This window comes from Eublepharis macularius, chromosome 15, assembly GCF_028583425.1.
Source record: "Eublepharis macularius isolate TG4126 chromosome 15, MPM_Emac_v1.0, whole genome shotgun sequence".
NCBI classification, from domain to species: Eukaryota; Metazoa; Chordata; class Lepidosauria; order Squamata; family Eublepharidae; genus Eublepharis; species Eublepharis macularius.
This window is the reverse complement of record NC_072804.1, coordinates 57,846,499-57,868,899: the sequence shown is the minus strand read 5'-3', so window position 1 is coordinate 57,868,899 and position 22,401 is coordinate 57,846,499. Positions and strand designations below refer to the sequence as shown.

General features: G+C 53.8%; 1 protein-coding gene and 1 pseudogene across 1 annotated transcript; one reads left to right on the top strand and one right to left on the bottom strand.

Annotated features, from left to right (window-relative positions):
• Positions 1–1,454: 1,454 nt before the first annotated feature.
• On the top strand, positions 1,455–14,083 carry LOC129343011 (cytochrome P450 2B4-like; annotated as a pseudogene).
• Positions 13,772–20,954, bottom strand: LOC129343010 (collagen alpha-1(I) chain-like). The gene is made up of 6 exons (XM_054998970.1): positions 20,845–20,954; positions 18,977–20,763; positions 16,395–16,653; positions 15,658–15,691; positions 14,969–15,098; positions 13,772–14,412 (listed from the first exon to the last, which is right to left on the bottom strand). The coding sequence occupies exons 1-6, from the start codon at positions 20,952–20,954 to the stop codon at positions 14,123–14,125; spliced, it is 2,610 nt and encodes an 869-aa protein (XP_054854945.1). The 3' UTR covers positions 13,772–14,122.
• Between the last annotated feature and the right edge of the window lie 1,447 nt (positions 20,955–22,401).

Sequence of the window (22,401 nt, the reverse complement as noted above, 5' to 3'; positions counted from 1 at the left end):
TTCAGTGATTACTGTTCGATAATAGCTTCATATTGGATTGTGCTTACATTTGGTTATTGTATATCGTTGGTCTTATAAACAATTGTGTAGCACTTTGCACCTTAAAAACTATTTTGTACGCGCCTTTTGTAAGAGATCTGATTACTTTCTTTATGGTGGGTTCCCTCTGCTACTTCGCTCCTTGGCTTTGCGCCGGGGGGGGGGGGGACACGCCTGTTGTTTTCCAGCAAGCGCCGCTTGTTGCCCATTCTTAAGGGCGGCAGATGTTTCAAAGATGCTGTAAGGCTCCGAGGACAAGAAACGTTCCTGGAGCGCTGCCTCCGGCTCGAACCGATGCTGCTTTCCCAGCCAAGGCTTCTGTCGGGTGGGGACCTGGTTCTTCTCCACTCTCGAGGCTAGTCAACCCTTCGCCACCCACGGACTGCCGGACTGAGGTCCACAGCCACCACCTGCGGTTTGTCACCGGGTCAAAGACATCACTGACCACGGATCCGCTTTCCTTGTTCGCGGTGTATAACACTGCAGCGTGTGGAGGGAGCTGCTGGGTGGGACCCGGCGGCCTGCTGCCCCTTCCGTGACTTGGATCAGTTGCTTGAGACCGACGCGGGCCCGCGCCGTCGCGAGCATTTTTTCATGGATCCGGATCTTTGCGCTGCTATACAAAGACTTCCCTAGACGGGGCGGCCCCGCTTTGGGTCTTGGGCCACGACGAGTCCCTCGCGTATTCAGAGGCGCACCCAGCCCCGAAGACCAGGGCAGCCTTGAAGGCGCGCCTGGCACGGCCGGCTCTCCGGCCCTCTGGAAGCGACGGCGGCAACTCTCGGGCCAGGCGCTCGGAAACGCCCACGGAAGCCCTTCCGACGGGGAGGCCGCCGCGCTCTTCCCGCCACGGCCCCTTCTGCGGCACCCCGAAAAGAGGCGAGGCGGCCTGCGGGGGCGGCGAGCGCGGCCCCGAGCCCTCCCCGGCAGACTCCGCCGCGGCCTTGGCGGGGGAGAAAGCCGCGAGGGGAGGGGAGGGGAGGGGAGGGCTGCTTTCCCGACGACGCTCCTCGAGGGAGGAGCGGCAGGGCGGCCCCGGCGCAGCGGGGGGGTCGAGGCTTGCCACCTCCAGGCGGGGGCTGGAGAGCTCCCGGCGAGGGGGCGCAGGGCTTCCCCGGGGAAAAAGACCCCTTGCCGTGGGAGCCAGCCCAGCCCAGCCCAGCCGGCGTTTAAGGGGCGACGGGGCCCGCCTCTCGCCCTTCGACGGCAGCCCTGGGGTCCCTCTCGCCGCCCCCTGGCCCTGCCCGCCGCCCAGCTGCCCAGGCATTGCCAGCCCGGCGGCGGCAACCTGAGCCGGCCGCTTGGCAGCCCCCACCCCCGGGGCGCGGCGTCCCGGCCCTCGCGGCTGCCCTGCGCGCCGCCTCTCCCGGGAGGCCGGGGCGGCCGAGGGAGCGTCTGCCGCCAGCCCGGAGGCGATGGCGGCCTGGCTGGGCCTCGCCCTCCTGCTGCCGCCGCCGCCGCCTGCCCCCGGGACCCGCCCGCCTGCCCCTGCTGCTGGGCAGTCTGGGCCACCTGCGCGGCGCCTCGGTGCTGCACAGCCTCCGGCAGGTCAGCCCGCGCGGCCTGGGCGCGGCTCAGCCGCCGCCGCCGCCGCCTGTCCGCTTCTCCGGGTTGTCCTCACAACAGCCTTGCGAGGCAGGCCGGGCTGAGCGGCGAGGCAGCCCGGCGCCCCGCCGCGACCTTCCACAGCCGCTCCGCGCTGCAGAGGCGCCGCCAGCCCGGCGCCCCTGGCCAGCCCCGGGGGCGGCCGGGGAGGCAAGCGAGGCCCCCAGACCGGGGGCCCGCCCAGCCAGACGCTCCCTGTGCGCTCCCGGGCACCTTCCCTCTCCCAGATCACACGCCCCGCAGACAGTCGCGGGGTCCCGCTGGGTTTCACGGGACTACTCCTGAGTAAGTGTGCACGCGGCCACCTCCCTGTTGCTGGCCTTTCCTGCTGCTGGGCGCCTCGGGACCACCTTACAGCGCAAGGGGCTCCCGGTGCCCAGGTCAGGCTGGGCTGCAGACCTCCCCCCTGGGGCCAGCCTAAATGCGCCTGGACTCGAGGCCCCCCCCCCTTCTGCTCTGGCTTGACTTCGGGACTCCGGGAAACAAGGCAGGGGGCGCTGGAAGCCCCAGAGGGCGGTGGCAAGGCGGTGGCCCGCCCGCTGCGGGTCGGCTCCGGGTGGCTTCTCACCCGCTTTCGGTTTTAGGCTGGCTAATGTCTAATGTGGTTTTTGAGCGGGATGGACACTTGCTCTAAACGAAGGGCTACAGTGACACGGGGGTCTGGGGAGCAGCCCCGGGGCTTAGCGAAGAGCGGGGGGGGGGGACCTGGAAGACCCAATCCAGGGCGATTGGTTAACCCGCGCTCCCTTCCCTGGTCCGGTGGGGTCCAGCTGAGGGAGAAACACGGAGAGGTTTTCACCATCTGCCTCGGGCCCCGCGGGTTGTGGTGCTGTGTGGTGACAAAACAGCGACGTCGGCGGGGGACTTTGGGGCCCGGGCAGAACTCGCCTTGACAGGGAAGACGGGCAGAGGCCCCGGGAGGAAGACAAAAGCCGGCTCGGGGCTGTGAGGTGGTGCTTCTCGACAGCCCGGGGTGGGCTAGGTGCTGTGTATTTTATTTCCTTCTTCATTTCCTTCATTTACAGCCGCCTTCCTCCTTAATAGGGACCCCAAGCTGCTTACATTGTTCTCCACTTCTCCAGTTTATCCTCACAACAACCTTGTGAGGTAGGTTTGGATGAGAATGTGTGATTGGCCCAAAGTCACCCAATCGGCTTCCATGAGAGATCCCAGATCCTGGACCGACACTCTAACCATTACACCACGCTGGCTAGCATCACCTGGGGCGGGTTGCCCTACCTGTGACCCTGTACAACAAAAAACAAGTAAAAGACTTTGAGAATAAAATGAAGGAAATTAAGGTGAGGAAGTACCAAAGGGATAATAGGGACTATGCCATGGGACGTGTATACAGCTGGTGGAATGAAGATAATACTAAGAAGAAGAAGGTCTCCTGGTCCAGTCCCCTTACTCACTCCTCTGACATGGAGACTACAGAGGGAGAAGATACTGACACCTCATTGGAAGAAGGGGTGTCTACAAGATCTATGTCAGTGCGCCCGGGGAATAGAACACGCAACTATGAAGACAGGGGACATTTTTTACGAGGGGGCCGGCACAACAAGGGGAGACGGACTTGACAGCAACAGGGGAGACTGACCTAGTGGTGAATCTCTCGAACAGAACCTTGTCAGATATAGAAAAGGCGGCTTTGAACAAAGGATTGGGCTTTGTACCGACCCCCAGATACAATGATTTTCAAACCAGGATAGACGTCTTCAAGTTGGTGAGACAAATCAAACTGGGAGTTTTTTTCGGTGGCAATGCACTTGCAAGAAAGGAAACCGGCATACATAAACGTTCCTCCTTTGCTCCCACTGTTAACAATCCTTATGTACAGACTTTTGAAAAAATGTTATTGAAAGAAATTGGCAGCATAGAAGCCCGTGGGGGTAGCGCCCACAATAACTTACGGAGGGAGGAGAGGATGGCTCTAAGGAACTTGAGATCTGATGACTCTATTATAATAAAAGAGGCTGATAAAGGGGGTGCAATTGTGCTGATGGATAAAAAGGACTACATGAAGGAAATAAATAGACAGCTAAACAACGAAATGGACTATAAACCCATCCCAAACGATCCTGTAAAGAAGATCAGTCTATTAATAAAGGTGACAGTGGATGAAGCACTAGCCCTGGGATATATCACGGAATTAGAACACACAGGTTTAATTAACCCGTCCCCTAGAACACCAGTTATGTATATATTACCAGAGATCCATAAGGAGGGGTTCCCCCCCCCCCAGGGCGCCCAATAATATCGGGAAGTAATTCGGTTTTGGAACCCGTTATCCAGGTATTTGGACTTCTTTTGCAGGGCTTTGTAAGGAAATTACCTAGTTTTTTACTAGACACGGGGGATTTCGTGAGGAAGTTTGAAGGTTATAAATTACCAACAGGGGCAATACTGGCAACACTTGATGTTGCTTCATTGTATACCAGCATCCCACATGAAGAGGCACGCCTAGTGGTAATGAATACCTTAGATCAGAGGGAGTCTCTACATCCACCCACCTTTTTTCTGATATCACTGTTAGAGATAATATTAGAAAATAATTATTTCAGAGTGGAGGACGACTTTTATGTTCAGCTCCGAGGAGTTGCGATGGGATGCTCCGCAGCACCTTGTATAGCAAATCTCTTTATGGGATGGTTGGAAAAGGATTTTTTTTGCAATCCTGCAATTAATCCATTTTGGAAAGACATTATCGTATTTGTCCGTTTTATAGACGACCTTTTCCTAGTGATGAATGAGAATGTTGATATTCAGAATTTGGGGGACTGGATGAATGGTATACACCCCAACATCAAGTTCACTTGGAATACTAGTAGGGAGTCCGTGGACTATCTGGACGTGACAGTATACAAGAAGGAGGATGGAACCTTGGCAGTAAAACCGTTTAAGAAGAGAACAGACAAGAATTCACTACTTCATTATAGATCATTTCATCCAGGACATCTAAGGGCTAATCTACCGTTGGGTCAGTTTTTACGACTAAAAAGAAATTCCACCAGGGAGTCTGATTATATTGCCCAAAGTAACATCTTGCAGGAACATCTTAAACAACGGGGATACCCTGATAGGGTTTTAATTAAAGCCAGACTACGTGCTGATGGAACAGCCAGGGAAGATTTAATTACACCAAAGGAACGAACAACAGGGGAACGAATTGTGGGGGTCTTTGATTATAGCAATAAAGCCAATGCTATTAGAAGGGCAATTTTGAAACATTGGCCACTTGTCAACGACATCCCGGGCTGTGGGACCCCTCCTTTAGTAGCCTTTAGACGGACACGGAATATTAAAGATCAGATCATACATTCAGACTTGAACTATGACAACGACCCAAGGGGTACAGGACTACCAAGAGGTCTGTACAGATGTGGTAGATGTAAACAGTGCTCCCTAATAATGACCACAGAAGACTTGAATCAACTAGGAATTGAAACCACACAAGAATTTGTTAACTGTGGCACGGAAGGAGTGGTATATGCCCTGAGATGCCCGTGTGGATTATTGTATGTGGGAAGTACTGCACGTTCCATTAGAACGAGACTCAGTGAACATCAGTCTAGGATTAAGAATAATGTAGCAGAGGCTCCTTTGGTCCAGCATTACCTAGAAAAAAAGCATAGTGAAAGGGAAATGTTGTTCACCATTTTATTTAAAACTCGGAAGAAAGAACACATAGCAGCAAATAGGGAGTTGCATCAAAAGGAGACATTCTGGATATATAAACTCAACACTCTTATGCCAAATGGCTTAAATATAGCCAACGATTACACCTGCTTTCTGGGATAATAACAATGTTACTTTAAGGACGGAGATTGTGTGATTAGGGCGTGGATGGCTTTCTGTAGATAATACAGCTGTTAGTCAATGGGACACAAATGGAAGTAATTGACAAATCAAAGAGGGATATGGAAGGTTAACTATGATGAATCTTTGAGTGAGTATATTGTAATATGAATATACTATTGTATGTTTTAAAATTTGGGAATGTATTATATTGTTATGTGTATTTTCCAGCATCTGTGCTCTTTGAGAAAGAAGCTTGGAAACGGACCTTACAAGGATCTGGACCGTCCGTTAGAGAATGCAGTCACAGAACCAACTACGTGTACCTATGATTATAGGTCTTTTTGATCTGTGACATTCACAGTGTCTGGAATTACCCTTATACTGTACCTGTATTGTACCTGTATGCAAGGCAAATCGAGTTCTATATGAGAAATAGTGTCATAGGATGCCAAAAGCAATTGCACTTTAATAACATCCATGATAGCACTTTGAGCACGGGACACTTTAATGAATTGTTTTTAGAACGCATAAGATGCCTGTATAATTGAGGTCTAGGGAGGTTGCAATATATGGTGTAGTATATGGTTGTGTCAAGAGAAACAAAAGAATATACAAATTGTTTTTTACATCCCTTACTCTGTATAAACAAATTTGTGAAACAGTACTCAATTAATATATCCTTTATTAAAACCATTGTGGAGACATAATACCACACGGGAGATTCTCTGTTGTGACAACTACCTGTGACCCTGGCTTCTCAGCAGCTTTTTCTTTTCCAGCGTAAATTTTTTTGACAGTGTAACGGGTTCCCTCAAAGAGTCGTGGGAGCAAAGGCTGTCCTTGGTTTCAGAGCAAGGGGGCTACGGGAATGCTGGCGTAAGGGTCGGCCCACCCCGGTTGAGGGGCATTTCTGGTGAGCTCTGACCGCTTGGGAAGGGCACGAGGTCCCGTGCTGGGACTGGCCCCTCCAGCTCCAATGTGGGAGCAGATTCCTGAGGCGGCGGGGGGGGGTCTTGCCCGCCTTCTCTTCTTCCCCAGTCGGATTGCAGCGGACCCTCCTCTCTTCTTCCCAGGGATTGTTTTCGGCAATGGGAGGAGCTGGAGGCAGATGCGCGCTTCACCCTCAGCACACTTCGGAATTTGGGGGTGGGGAGGCGGCCCATTGAGGAGCGGATCCGAGAGGAAATTCAGTTCCTCCTGGAGGAATTCCGGAAGATGCAAGGTTTGGGTTGCTGTTCAGCTAAACATGTCACACGTCACATCTCCACAACTTCAAAATAATACTGGAATGTTAAAGCCGTTCACTCTCACGCAGTGGAAGCCACTACACCAAACTGGCTACACCTCAAGCCCACCTCTCCTTTCTTTTCGGGACAAGGCGGCTGTGGCAAAGGTGGGGGGGACCTGGGCCCACGTCTGCTACCCCTGTTGGCTCTCATAGTGCCTCGTGGAGAGAGGAGCTCTCTCCACCCACATGCTGTGTTTTTGTTTCTGAAAGCGTACACGGACCTCTACCCTGTGCCTCATGCTGCTCTCGGGCCCTTCTTAGGTCAAGTCCCAGTTCCCCGCAGGGCCAAGGGCTCCGGATCCCACACCGGAAGGGTTATCTGCGTGGCCTCGATTTAGCCATACAGCCAGACTTAGACACAGGCCTGGCCCTGGCCTTCTCTGCAAGGGTGTGGTGTGCCCCTTACTTTAATTTGCCCTTTGCAGTTGTATGTCCTCTTCCCGCAAGTCATGAAGCACCTGCCTGGTCCGCGCAACAGGCTTTTTGAGAACTTTGAGGAGCAAGTGAGGTACGTGGCCAAGATAGTTCAGAAACACCGAGGACTCGTTGGACACCGTTTCCCCCCGGGATTATATCGACGCCTTCCTGATCCAGATGCAACAGGTATGTCTCTGTGGCCACCTTCACACCAAAACAGGGAAGGACAGCTGTCCACAGCTGCTGAGGGCCCCGCCGTGTGCTTCATCTTCCCTTTGCCTGTAGGAGAAGGGGGACCCCAGAACCGAGTTCCACAGGGAGAACCTCATCCTCTCTGCCCTGGACCTGTTCTTCGCTGGCACGGAGACCGTCAGCAGCACCTTGAGATACGGCCTGCTGATTCTCTTGAAGTATCCTCACGTCACTGGTGAGCCGAGCTGGAAAGGGAGCTACATCCAGCAGAGCACCCGCCTGGGTGGGAAACGCACCCTTGGGGTGAGCTCTGACCAGCATGAGAGAAGTGGGTCTTGCTGGTTGTGACTCTTCTCTCCCGGCCTGCTGCTTCACAGAGAGAATCCAAGAGGAGATAGAGCAAGTGGCCGGGCAGAACAGGGCTCTGTCGATGGAGGACAGACAGGACATGCCCTACACAGATGCTGTCATCCATGAGATCCAGAGATTCATTGACATTAACCCGCTTGGGATACCCCGCTCTGTTACCCGGGACACCGTGTTTGCAGGATACACAATTCCTAAGGTACGGATGCTCAGCCCATTCCAGAAAAAGCCCTTTCCAGGATTAAAACAAAGTCTCCACCTAGACAAACATTTTGTGTCCAACAGTGGCCAGCCGTCCTCTTCGGGGAGCTCACACTGCAAAGGCCATCCCAGCCATTTGGTCAGATATCTATGGATGTTTCTCATCACCTTTTAAAGCTATCTAAGCTAGTAGTTGCCCTGATCTGGATAGCCCAGGTGAGCCTGATCTCATCAGATCTTAGAAGCTAAGCAATAACAGTAACACTCGATTTATATCCCGCCCTTCAGGACAACTTAATGCCCACTCAGAGCGGTTTACAAAGTATGTCATTATTGTTGTTGTGGGTTTTCCAGGCTGTATTGCCGTGGTCTTGGCATTGTAGTTCCTGACGTTTCGCCAGCAGCTGTGGCTGGCATCTTCAGAGGTATAGCACCAAAAGACAGATCTCTCAGTGTCACAGCTTGAGGGCACTCTCCACCACCAATCTAGTAGTTGTTGCTATATCTTGTGGCAATGAGTCCCACATGTTAATTATGTGTTGAGTGTGGAAGAGGTACTTCCCACAAAATCTTTTAGCAGTCCCACACTGGCTGTAAGTTAGAGGCTCTCTTTTGCTGGAAATGCACTTCTTCAGGTGGAGAGGGAGGGGGGGAAGGGGGAGTGGTTCCCTGGGGTTGCTCCTGCTTTCGGAGGTTGGGTAATCACCAGCCAGGCTGGAGAGTTAGAAACTTGCCGTGTAACATTTTCTGGATTCTGAGATCCACAATTCTGTACTTTCATAGTAATCCTGTACAATTCCTTGCAACACATAAGCCTGGAAGCTAGAGTTGCCCCGAATGTACCGGTAGTTTGAACCGTAGCGATATTGCAATATTTTGCTGAGAATGAGATTATTCCATTTAATGTAAACCCTCAGGACAGGACTTTTATCTGAGGATACGGATGCTAATTGTTTCTCTGATGGAGTTATGAACTGGTTATGAGCCGGACCGTGGCATTTGCCTCCCTTTTATTATGTTGGCGTCAATCTTTTCCTTTGCCGGTTTTTCTTTGATGTTATATGCTTTGTATGTTATTTTTTTTTAATAAAAAAAACCTGTACCGAGTCCAGATCTGAGCGGTGAGAAATAGTGCCGGCTTATGGGGTGCTCCCTCGTTATGCCTTTCCTCTTTTCTCCCCTTGTGCCTCATCTTGAAGGGCACCACAGTTTTCCCAGTGCTGAATTCTGTCTTGCACGACCCGAACCAGTTTGAAGCACCAGAGAGACCTTTAATCCCATTCCGGGGCACTTCTTAGATGACAGAAGCATGTTTAAGAAATCTGCTGCCTTTATGTCATTCTCGGCAGGTAAGCATTGCCTGAGAACTCTTTCCCCCAATATGCTTAGAGTAAGAGATATAATACATATATGATTTAGAAGAATTTAATGGAAAATAAGTTAAGTAATAAGATAGGTTAAGGGTTGGAAAGCTGTTGGAAGTCTATAAGGAGGGGGGAGGGAAAGGGTGGGGGTTGAAATAAATTAGGTATGATGGGGAATGTATGTAATAACTATGTACTCACCAATAAAAATTAAAAAAAAAGAACTCTTTCCCCCAAACCATCCTCTTGTGAGGTTTCTAAATACCGCCCTTCCACGGAGGGGTGGGAGCTCCCATGAAGTCCCTCCTGTCTGAATCTGAAACTCAACAAAATGTAAATGCATTAGCAGGTGCTGGGCAGGGCTATGTCCCCGTTTTGTTTGCCTTGATTATTGTTTGTATGTGCGTGGTATGTTTGTATGTGGCTCTTGCCCTTCGGATCAGACAAACCCACTGCAGGTACCTTGAGGTTCGATGGAGTGTCAGAAGGGGGAATTCACCTGTCCCTCACAGGGTTCTGTGTCGTTTTTTCTCTTTATCTGATGCTCAGCAGCTCTTAACATTCCGCGTCTCCTGGACCGAGCTCAGTCCTCCCGAGGCCGTCACTTTTGGGGAAGGTTTTTTTAAAAAGATGTACAAAGTCATATATTTCTGAGTCCCTGGCTTAGGGTTAGAATATGTCATGCGTGGCAAAGTCGCCCATTTTAGTGCCAAGCATATTGAGGGAAGCTTGCTCCTGGGTTATGACCCAAGACGGAGAGTGAAAAGGGATGTTTTTGAGAAACAATAGGAACTCATTAGTGGCCTTTTGGAATGGAAGCAGTGGCCAAGCTCCTCCTCTCTACGATTTCAGGGAAGCGCTCCTGCCCTGGAGAAGGCCTGGCTCGGATGGAGCTCTTCCTCTATTTCACCACCATCCTCCAGAACTGTGCCCCGGTGTCTCCCCTTCCCCTCGGAGGGCACTGACATCTCCCCAGAACACAGCGGCTTTGGGAAGGCCCCGCGCCAGTACCAGCTGAGCCTCGTCCCTGGTGACCTGCTCTGCGGTTCTTTGGGGAAGGGAGAGAGGGGGGGGGGGCCCTCTGGGCGTAACTTGCCTGAAGAGGGTTGCTTTAGAGCGGCAGAACAGAAAAGGCCACTCTGATGTTTACAGGTTCTTCTAGGATTTTATTTTTCAAGAACTTTTGGGTGCTAAGGAAAGATGGACTCTCAGTTGGAAAAATGTGCCAGCAACCTTTTTTTTACATATGATTACTGCAGCAAGACTATTATATCTCAAAACTGAAAGAATTTGACCTTGCCCTCAGTGGTGGAATGGCTGACAAAGATGCTGGAACTGGCAAAGTTTATTTCACTGATTAGAAAAAAGTCAGTCCGTAAGTTTGTTGCTGAATGGAAACCCTTCATAGATTACTTACATGAAATAGATTTGATTTGTGGATTTATGGACTAAGGAATTTTGATGTTAGAAAAAAAGATACCTTTTAATCATTATCTAGAGAAAGTGTAAATTTGACATGGTACAAATATTTGTTTTGGAGAAAACTGGAAACATTTTGGCTTAGTTTGTGTTTATTGTTGTTTTTCTCTGCATTATGTTTTTATTCTTGTTTGTTGATTAGTTGTTCTTGTTTGTTTTATTAGTATGTGTGTAATTGTAGTGTTTTCTAATGATATAACTTTGGGGTGTTATATAGAATGTTGAGTTTCCTGAACCAAAGAGAAATCTGCTATGAACGGAGCTTGCAAATAAATGGTATGAATGCAGGCTGTGGAGGGGCTGAGGGGCGAGGGCAGGCAGGGGAGGGCAACTTTGGAGCCCTTGAGAGGGGCCAGCATTGCAGTGCCCGCCATCCACACACGCTCTTCTGCTGTCTTAAACTCTTGGCATCCTGCCTCAGGGGTTTCAGTATTAATGCACAGGCTTGACTGAGAAAATAAACAGCCTGCAAGCTGCTCTCTCCCCCTTAACGAATTCCTGATGAGGTGTATTAACATCACACATTGCTGCCTGGATTTGGTTTTAATTTTCTATCTTGTATTGAATTATTGATTGTGTATTGTATTTCATGTCATTGTATTACTATTAATGTTGTTACCCACCCTGAGCCCACTTGCAGGGTGGGTGAGCTAGAAATGCAATAAATTAAATCATATTAAAATGTCAACTTCCATTAGTTACTAGTTTACATGCTGTATCACCCATTGATCTGGAAAGAAAAAGATAAACCAGAAAGGCAAAGGGTGCAAAGGGAGCAAAGCAATCGACTAGCACCGAGCGGGCAACTCTGATCAAGGGGCCTGAGAACAGCTGCACGGAATGCTGGGCTGCCCCAGACATCTGCCCCACACAGGGCTTGGCCACACAGCTTCCTCTTTAAGGTCTCCAAATAAGCTGCCTTTCCCCCTTGTTCAGTATGATCAGAATCTGCTGCTATGCCCTTGGCGTTTAGAGTTGTTGTTCTGAATCTACAACATACGTTTTTTCCTTTTAGTATTAAGGTGGGGGGAGTCCAAAGGCCCATAGGGAGACACCAGCCAAAACCAGGAGTCGGGTAAAGAGCTGCCCGTCCCCACGCCGGCTGCCCCAGTGGCCATTTGCAGAAAGGAACAGCAGCGCACAAAGTAAAATAAAAAGGGGTGAAGAGGGTTTCCTAGCCACTGGAAAAGGCAATCATTTCTCCTCATGCTGAAATCATTCATATGCCAGGCAACTGTGGAAGGTACGGGGGGCTGATATCACTGCAGCCTCTGGGCTACGATGCTGCCCAAGCAAAGCTGTGGGGGGGCACACCATCCAGTGGGGTGTGTGTCTCGGCAAGGGGACAAGGATGGTGCAGCAGGTGGCAGTACCCCTCTGCCTGAGGCTCTACAAAGGCTCTGCGGACCAGGGCAACAGCACCAAAGCACCCCTCCATCAGAGATAATTTGGGGTGCACCTGAGACAAGGCCTTCCTGAAAACACCTGTGAGAGCGCCACCTCTGCCTTCAGGTCTTGCAGCAGTGGCTCACAAGGCCCTTTAATTCCAGAGAGGGGGCACTTACGCCTCCTTCAGCCCAAAGAGAGATTTGCTACGAAGATGCTCTGTTTCCATCAATTCACCAAGTATCACACATGGCAACCAACAGATTAAAATGATTAAATTCTCTCTTGGCTGCCCTGGGATTAGAGATCATTCAAAAGCCAGCAGCTATAATCCCCGGGCGCATTACGGGGAGGGGGGGCATGCCGTGCTGCAGCAGACATCCAAAAGGGCCCAGCGAAGTCCACATTCAGCCACCTCAAGCCGATGATTGGAGTTCAAAGAATGGGACAGAAGGAAGTTTAACTACATGGAAACAAAGGCGCTTGTGAAAAGATCTCTGAAAAGTTAACAAATGGGGTTTATTCTAAATGTGGCAGTTGCCTGAGCAGCCCTACTTCTTTGGGCGAGTTGCCAGGCCCCGGAGACATTGGGAGGCCACACTCCCTCTTAGGAGCAAGAGACAAGTGGAGAGACCAGCACAAACTGGGATTTGTTTTTTACCTCAGGTAGACTGACCAGAGATTGTGGCATAAACCAGTTTCAACCAGTGATTCCCAATCTTTTTTCCTGTGGAGGAACTCCTAAACAAATGTCTCAAACCCCTAGAAACCGCTGCCCATGAAGACATTTACAAGCCAGGAAAAGTTGATGGTGGAGAGCGCCATTCAATTACTGCTACATTACTGCCAAGAAAATTTATTTGTAAAGAGCTGTTACATTTAAGCTAACATAACTGCAGTATTTCAAGGCAGGCTTTGAATTTTCCTTATTTCATAATTTTTATTTATTTATTACACAATTCCTTGCAGGAACCCTGACTATGTCCTATAGAACCCTGGTTGGGAACCGCCGGCCTAGGGGAAGTGGAATTTTGGGAGGAGGATGTGATGCTGTGCAGGACGGGTCCACAATCTTTTTGAGCCTGAGGGCACATTTGGAGTTCTGCCAGTGTGGTGGGTGCAGCAACCAAACGGCTGCCACCAAACGGCTGCCTCAGCTGCCCTTCAGTCACACAATGGAGATTCTTAGGCTATGGAAGCAGCTCTGCCAAAGCAACGCGTTCAAAAATCTGCACAGCCCATCAAACCTCCAATGGCCAGTCAGAAGCCATGCTTGGCAAAAGCCCCGCCCAATTTCTAAAAACACTTGGGGGGCACCAGGAAATGTATCGGTGGGTGCAATGGTGCCCACAGGTACTACGTTGGAGACCCTGGCCCTGCAGTGTGCCTATACTGGTCTCTGTTAGCTGGAGACCAGTTGTGATTCCAGGAGAACTTCAGGACCCACCTGGAAGTTGGTAACCCCTGGCATCTAGGTCATATTTTGATTTCCACATCTCAGACTGAGCCCAGAGTCCCTGAGGCAGACAAAGGAGGCCAGGAGGTCTTTCACCCTTAGCTTGTCCACGGTGGCCTCCCCCTGCTGTGCTTGCCTGACACCCGTCGGTCATTCATAACTGCCAAGAGCAGCAGATGAAAAGACAACAACAGAAAGTAACTTTAATGCAAAGAGAGAGAGAAACAAGATAATAGCCGATAGGAACAAATACCAGCCTTGGCTCTCCCCACACAAAAGGGGAACCAAATTCTCTATCTACCATCACTACATTGTTAAGATGCCCCCACCCCGCCGCCCCACACACGCACAGTAAAATGAAAGGGGAAGAAAAACACGTGTTCAGGATCACCCTGGGGGTCCAGAAGGCTGCCCCATGGCATGAGGCAACTTTTAGGCCCCTAAGAAACGGGCACCCCTTCACCCGCTGCAGAAAGGGTTCTGCCTTAGCCCTTTAAAGCTGGTATCTGGACCAGGCAACGAGTGGGCCTAGAAGCCAAAGCCCCCAAACTCCAGAACATCAAAGTCCTGGTCCATCCCCTCGTAATCCAGAGCTTCGTACTGCGATTCCGTGTCGCAGGCTGCTGGATGGTAGCCTAGCTCTTTGAAGTCTGGCGGGTGTGACTCCGTAGACGGTCCTGCGTGGGCAGAGGTGACCATGTAGCCCATTGTGGGGCCGGCTGCAGCGCCCCCCACCAAGAGGCAAGCAGCTTGCACTCGGGCACGTGCCAGGGAGCTGTGGCGGAGGCAAGGTTCTTGGCGCAGGCTGGTCCGGGCAGCTGCAGAGAAGAGAAAGGGAACCCCTGTTATGGACAAGGAAGAAAAAAGAGTAGTAACAACAACACTGGATTTACATACTGCCCTTCAGGACAACTTAATGCCACATTCAGAGCAGTTTACAAACCGCTTGTTCACAACAACCACCCTGTGAGGTGGGTGGGGCTGAGAGAGCTCCGAGAGAGCTGTGACTAGCCCAAGGTCAGGCAGCTGGCTTCAAGTGGGGGAATCAAACCCGGCTCTCCAGATTAGAGTCCCGCGCTCTTGACTACGACACCAAGCATGCAAGGCCTCCGCTGGGATCAGGCTGTGGGATGGGAGTTAACTCTTTGGCCTGGCCCCATTTTATATTCAGGTACCTGTATGATGCCTCCCATGGGGCAAACAGGCCCACGTACGTGAGATTCAGACCACGAGAATAACGTGGGGCCAAGTGTTTACACCCCCTCTTCTCCCTGCACGGTGACCTCAATGCAAATGAAGGCAACGGCGTTAAGTGCAACTTAAAGCTTGAGCAATCGGATGCGTGCAGCCCAGAGCAGGAACCAAACCAAATACCTTCTGGTCTCTTCAGGCCGGGCGACTCCCTGCAGCTCCCTCGGGCACCTGCTCCCCCTTTCCTGCAACATTTCCTCGCTGGCAAGTTGATGTGGACCTTGCAGCTGGAGGGAGACCCCCGGGAGAAGCTCTGGAGACCAAAGCGGAAGGGAGAAGCACCGGTACTTTCAGGCCCTCCCTGGGAAACCCTGTGGGGATCAGCCTCGAGCCAGACAGAACCAGGGGCTGGAAGCCGTTCCCAGCACCAGCGCCCTGCTCGTCTGGAATTAAGGGGTGGCCTCCAGAGAACATCTGATTAGCAGGTCGTTTTTATATGCAATGCTTCAGGAGCTTTCTAAAGCAGACTTGATCTGGACAGACAACTTTCATCCCACTGGTTCTAGTTTTGAGTCATCTCTAACAAAGTTTTAATCCAAATTTTCGCAAGATTCATCTATACATTCACTGCACTTCAAAAGAAACGGACACTTCAAATGTTCTGAGTTTTTTGACAAATCTTACAAAAAATTTTTTTCTTTTAATAATGCAGAATTATTAGCGCTCATGTCCAAACAAGAAGCCTTTTGAAGGTATATTTTTGTAACCCCCCTCCAATTAGTATCCGGAGAGCAAACAGTACAACACCTTCCCTGGATCCCTGCTGCCAAATCTTTGCACCCTTGATTCTTATTCTAGCAAGTCGCTCTTACCTCTTTGACTTTTCTTAAGATGTTCAGCCACTGCCTGTGGAAAGGTGAGGAAAAAGAAACATCTTTGTCAGGTAAAGCCCCCCTGCCCGCCCTCAACACCATTCTCTGGATGGCACGTTGTGGCCAAGGGCAACAGTCCACAGGAGGAGGAGGGCCACCCATCTACAGCCCCCGGGTCAGGGAGAGGCACGCTAGCCCCCAAGCCAGCCTTCGCGGGGAAGGGGGTGCCGTGACAGCAGGAGAGGATTCTGCCCGCACGCCGAGCACGGTCCCGCTGGAAGTGACTCTTGCCCCCTTCACACACACATTCCTAGGCCCAGAGAAGCTAGAGGGGATGCTCTTTTTTTTAATACCAGAAACGTATCTAAAAACAAGCCCCCATGCCTTTTATGGAAGCTGTCATGTCCCCAGTCTGAAGCCCCTTTCTGCTGCATCACACCACCCACCCACCAAGGCCGACACGGCCTCTTCTGACCGGCAGCACCTCCCCAGCGTCTCAGTGGACTTCCTTCACATCACCTGCTTCAGGTGTGAGATGCTGCTTTGGAGTGAAACTCTGCACGCTAAAGAGGTGCTCCACCCCTGAACCACTGGCCCATGGCCAAGGAAGAAATGGATCGGAGCTTTGCCTGGCATCCCAGTGTGAAGCAGCTCCCCTCACTGCTTAGCGGGGGAGAACCAGTGGGTGAGGCCCACCGCCACCCCTGGGGCACAGGAACCCTCCCGGAGCGCTCTACCTGCACTCTTGGGTGTTGGGGGCAAGAAAGAGCAGGGATCTCCCATCGTTGAGGCTCAGCCCCAGGCAGCTGTCCCGCTGGGCACCCAAGGGAAGGCGTGGCAGGTCACAGATCTCGCTCCCGTCCAGGATGGCATCGCAGCTGGTGCCCAGGGAGATGCCCAGCTCAGCAGGGGCTCCTGCGTTTGGGCAGATGAGCAGGCTTCCATCCGGCGAGAGGGAGAGGAACTTCTCTTTCCATTGTTTAAAAAGGAAGCCTCCTGGAAAGGACAAGTGCAGGCCAACGTTGGCTGAAAGACTGCTGTGAGAAACTGCCAGAGCATGCGCAGAGTGCCTTTGGCTCATTGACAAGGACCCACATCTGGCTCTAGCACTGCCGAGATGACAGAAAACACTTTGCAGAGCCGAAGGCATGACGCACCAGGCGCTGAGCCCCAGGGCCTAGCAATCCACTGCCGCCCCCAAGGCCAACCTGAGGGAGGCTTGTCTAGGGAGGAGAACTGCTGGGGTGCAAGTAGCACCCCAGGCAACATGTGGCCCCGGACACCAGAGCCCTTTGCCCACCGAAGAGTGCTGTGGGCATTAGAAATTCACTTTCCCCGTCACCTTAAAGGGAAGCAAGGATTCCCAGGACGTGACCTCTCAGCAGTTCTCCTCCACCTTATTTTCCTGTGTCCGCCCCTGCAGGGGCTCATGAGGCCCTCTTATCCCTGAGTAGATGGATGCCTTGTTTATCCGAAGAGTAATTTGCTACTAAAAACACTCCATTTCCATCAATCCGCCACAGGCCTGACACACAGCACGCAAAGCAACCAACAGATTAAAACGATGATTAAATTCTTTCTTGGCCACCCTGGGATTAGAGCTCAATAAAATACGAACAGCTGTAATCCATGAAGGCATTGCAGGGGGAGGGGGGCCATGCCATTCTGGAACACAGCAGAGGCCTCCAAGAGGGTCCAAGGAAGCCCACCTTCGGCCACCTCAACCAGAGGAGGGAGTTGAAAGACGGGGCTGAAGAAAGGTCAGCTGTGCAAAGGCAAAGGAGCTTGGAACAAGAAATCCAAAAAGATAAATTAACAGCTGTGGTTTGAAAATGGCATTGCCACTCAACCAGGGGAAAAACAGCCTGGCCTGCTCCTGTGCCCTGAACACCACCTTCAGGTGTAGAAACCAGCAGGCCAGGTTTCTTGGTGCAGAGAGGTAAGCAAGTTTCAATTAAAGGCAGAGGAACCAGGCGAAAGAGAGCCATCCTATTTTTCTCATATTGCAAAGGCTGAGTGTGTTGAGTTTGCACCACACAGCAGCCTGGCTGGTTGGGGGGGGGGAGCCCCTGCCAGGTAGCTTCTTCGCAACGTCCTGCAGATGGAGGGCCTCAAGCTGAGAGGGATGAAAGGATGAGGTTAACTGAAGATAGCTTTAGCAGCAGGATCTTAACACGGTCATAAATCCAGAGAAGTTAGCTGTATTAGTCTGTAGTTGCAAAATAGTAAAGAGTCCAGCAGCACCTTTAAGACTAACCAGCTTTATTGTAGCATAAGCTTTCGAGAACCACAGCTCTCTTCGTCAGATGCATCATCAGCTTTAGAGACCCACAGCTCTCTTTGTCAGATGCATCATCAGCTTTAGAGACCCACAGCTCTCTTCGTCAGATGCATCATCAGCTTTTGAGAACCACAGCTCTCTGAGGTTCTGATGAAGAGAGCTGTGGTTCTCGAAAGCTGACGATGCATCTGACAAAGAGAGCTGTGGGTCTCGAAAGCTTATGCTACAATAAAGTTGGTCAGTCTTAAAGGTGCTGCTGGACTCTTTACTATTAAATGGGGTTGCCAATCATCGGGTTAAAGAAATGCCCTGCCCCCGTAAATGGAGGCTTAATGGAATGTTACTCACCTCCAGCGTAAAAAACTTCCCTTGTCCATTTCCGCATATCCAGTCTCTGGTAAGGGGCTGGGGTGCAACTCTAGCCCCGGAGATGCAGCGCTGGTCACACTCAGCGCTTTTATTTCCTCCTGTCCTGGAGATGCTTTGAAGCGTCCCCCAGCAGCCCCCCAGTGAGGCCCAAAGAAGAACTGGAAATAGGGCAGGCCGGGCATTCATTCAAGCCGCCCCCTGCTTGACGTACACTGTTTTTACTGAATGCCAATAAAAGGTTGCTGGTGATGAAATCAAGCCACAGCCCCTAGGAAGGGAGTTCGAGGGCCTCCTTGTGGCGTCACTGTTCAGCTACAGAACAGGTGCCCAAGGTACTTCGGAGCATGTGCAAAGTGCCACACGCTGGCTACTGAGGAATCCCAACCAGGCTCTCCTAGCCGGCTCCTAGAGGCTGCCATTCAGAGAGAGTGCCGGGGCGGAGGGTAAGCGCGGCTGGCCCATGACCCCCTCACACACACACACACACACAACACACACACCCCAGGCTGCAGATCCCCGCTTCCTTCAGGCCTCCCCTGCAAGGCGCCTCCGGACAGCTGCTGGGAAAGGGGCCGAAGAGCCGAAGACCGCCGCCTCCCTCCAAACCGCCCAGCCCAGCCCTGGCACGGGCTCGAAGGGGAAGGGAGCGGGCGCGCGCGGGCGGCTCACCGTACTTGCGGAGATGCCCGCGATGGATCCCCGAGGAGCTCATCCCGCCCGGACCCTTCCATCCGCCAGGCAGCCGGGAAAGACGGAGGGACCCCTCCGGGGAGCGGCAGATGCTGCGGCCGGCGCGGCCAATCCCTGCGCCGCGCGGGAGGAGCGGGCGGCGGCGAGCCCGGAGGCAGCGCCCCCGCCCGCCCCGCCCCGCCGGAGACCGGCCATCTGGCCGCAGCAGTCGCCCCCGGTCAGGCGCCCGGAGGCGCGGGGCAGCAGCCCCCCCCCCACGGGCAGGCGGATCTCGGCGCCCCGCAGCCGGGAAAGGCCGGGGCTCCTTTGACCCTCGGAACTCCCGCGGGCGCGGCCACGAGGCGCTTCTGGCTCGGCTCGACAGGCGGCGCCGAGGAGCGGCGCCCAGGGACGCGGGCCTCGACGGGGTCGCTGCTGCTGCTGCTGCTGCCCGCGTTCCCCTCCCAAGCTGGCGGGAGCGGCGAACACCCGGCGGCCGCTTCGGCGCGCCCCGCCCGTCGAGGCGCCGAGGGGCATCCGAAAGGCGGCCGCGCAGCGTGAGGCGGGACGGCTTCAGCCCCCTCGTAGCGCCGTCTGGGCTTCGCTTTGGCCGCCCCGCCCCGCCCCGCCCCGCCCCGCCCCGCCGCCAGCGTTCTAACCCCGCCCCGTCACGAGGCCGCGCACCCGGCTCCGCGCTCCGCACGCGGCAGCGGGAGCCGACGGGGCCGCCCATTGGCGGCGGCGGCCGTCGCGCAGGCGGGCGCCCATTGGCGGCGGCGGCCGTCGCGCAGGCGGAGAGGCGGGGCGGCCGGGCCTTGGTGGGCGGCGGGGGTCGCCAGCCCGACGGAGGAAGGCGCAGGTGAGCCCCCGCCCCGAGGGGAACGCGCTTCCGCTGCCCCCGCCCGCCCCGGGGAGCCTTCCTCGCGCCGCCGGGCGCGCCCCCCTTCCCCTCCCCTCCCTCCGCGGGCGACTCCGGGCAGCCCGGCATCGGAGGCCGAGCGCCCTCCGGCTCAGCCCAGCGAGAGTCCCGCGCTGTCGGCCGAGGCCTCTGCCGCCGCCGCGCCCCCTCCCTCCCCATGCAGCCGCCGCCCCCGAAGCTTTCGCGCGGGGATCCGCCGGCCCGCCGCGCTTCCTTTTCGGCCGGCCAGCGGGACGCTCCCGGCGCCTGGCGCCCCCCCCCCCCCGGCCCTTGCTTTCGCCTGGGCCGGAGCCCCGCGTGAGCCTGGCGGAAAGGCGGGCCGCGGGGCCTCTTCCCCCGGGGCCTCGTCGCGGAGCGCCCGCGGATGGCCGTCGGGGGTCTTCCCTCGGCCCGCCCGCTGCGCCCAGCGCGGCTGCAGCTGCATGATCCGGGGGGCGGGGGCGGGCTCGGCTTCCCTCCATTGCCCGCTCGGCCCCACGCCCCTGCGGAGGGCAGAGAACTCCTCGCCCGCGGAGCAGCTGGGGCTCCCGGCTGGCCTGGCGGCGGCTTCTCCGATGCTTGTCTAGTCCCGCCCGTGCGCAGGGCAGCCGCGGGCCGGACAGGCGCTGGGGCCGGGGAAGGCAGCCGGGCCTTGCCGGCCTGGGCCCAGGCGCTGGTTCCGTTCCTGCTGCCCAAGCGTGGCCCAAGCGCGCCTCCTCCCCTCGGCTCGTGCGGCTCTCCTGGCCCCGGCCCCACAAGCGCGGGTGCTGCCGGGCCACCCCGGTGGGGGGACGCGGGTCGTGATCCTGCGAGCTTTGGAGCGCGGGTGGGGCCTCTTGCCCCTCCGGGGGACCCTGGCGAAGGCGGCCTTGGGATTGCGGCGGGTTTGCTAGGGAAGGCGGAGCTTAGAGGAAGGGACCCGTGCGGGGGGTGGGTGGGGGGTGTTCAGGCCTGGTAGAAACGTGCTTGCCTTCTCTGTGAAAAGTGTAGCCGCTGCACGTGTGAACTGTCTCGACTGCTCAGCATCATCGCGGAGGCGACGCAATGGATATTCTGCCCAGGATGCCCTTGGACCTGCATGTCCGCAAACGGAGCAGGCAAGGTGGGGCTGGCTCAGAATTCCAAAGGAGTCTCTGTTGAGCCGCAGGATTGGCACCTCTTGCAGAGTGGTGCTTCATGCAGGATGCGGCCCTTTCGCCACAGTTGTGCCACGGATCCGATGCTGCAGTCGCCATTGGTCCCCCATCCCTTGAAACACCTCTGGGCACAGCTTGCAGGGCAGCCTGCCATCCGCTCTCGGCTGCGGTTGAGCCGTGGGTGTCGTGCAGGGGAACCAGTCGTGCCAGCGAGAGGCTTCAGGGCATGGATGAGCTTGAGGATGCAACACAGAAACTAAAGGAGAGGAAGACTAAGGAGAAAGGGGTGGAAAGTGGACAGGCTTCGTCTCCTCTTTCCCGTCTCTTTCCAAACCAGGACGAATCCCTGGTGCCAGCCTCTGGGTGCTGGGGTGATGCCGCTCCTTCTTGGCCTTCTTCCATCCCCACCCCAACTCGTGTCGAGGGCCTGTTCTCATGACTTTTGCTACTATTGTTTGTTTATAGTCTGCCTTACTGAGAACAAAGGCAGATTACATACTACTAGAGGAGTTAGCCATGTTAGTCTGTAGTAGAGAAATAAGAGTCCAGTCGCACCTTTAAGACTAACCAACTTTACTGTAGCATAAGCTTTCGAGAACCACAGCTCTCTTCGTCAGATGCAACTTTACTGTAGCATAAGCTTTCGAGAACCACAGCTCTCTTCGTCAGATGCAACTTTACTGTAGCATAAGCTTTCGAGAACCACAGCTCTCTTCGTCAGAGGCATCATTACACACTGCAACTGAATACAATATAATCAATTAGCTAGGACATTAACTGAGCAAAATAGAATATGATCAACTTGGGATATTCAGTGAAAACAGATACAATAGGGTATGGTAGCCACAGACTTGAAAACTAGCATAAAGCTGAGCCCATGGACGAAACCTTCTGAATTAAAGCATGAGTAATTAACATGACATTTTAGCAACATCCAGCTACCTAATAGGAACATACCTGCATCAGCAGACAGTACCCAGTAACATTGTCTACAGCCCCTGTCCCTACCAAGGCATCTCTCAGAGCTATTTGACACAGTCTTGGAATCAGGGTAGAAAGCCCTCCTGAATAAATCAGTTTTGCACAGTTGGCGGAAAGTCCGAATGGGGGCTTTCCTGACCTCAGGCATGCCATTCCACAAGGCGGGGGCTACCTCAAGGAAAGCCCCTGTGTGGGCAGCAGTTGATTTTGCCCCCCTGCAGGGTGGTATCTGCAGAAGGCCCAGTCCAGATGAGCGAAGCTGCTGTGGAGGGTGAGAGGCAGTTTCACAGATAGCCCAGAGGCTGAAGTGGTCGTTGAGTACTGAACTCTGCGTCTTGCAGGCTTCCCAGAGGTGGGGGGCCTGCCATCTTGAATCCTGTTTAGAGAGGCTTGGTGAGGTAAAGAGTGGT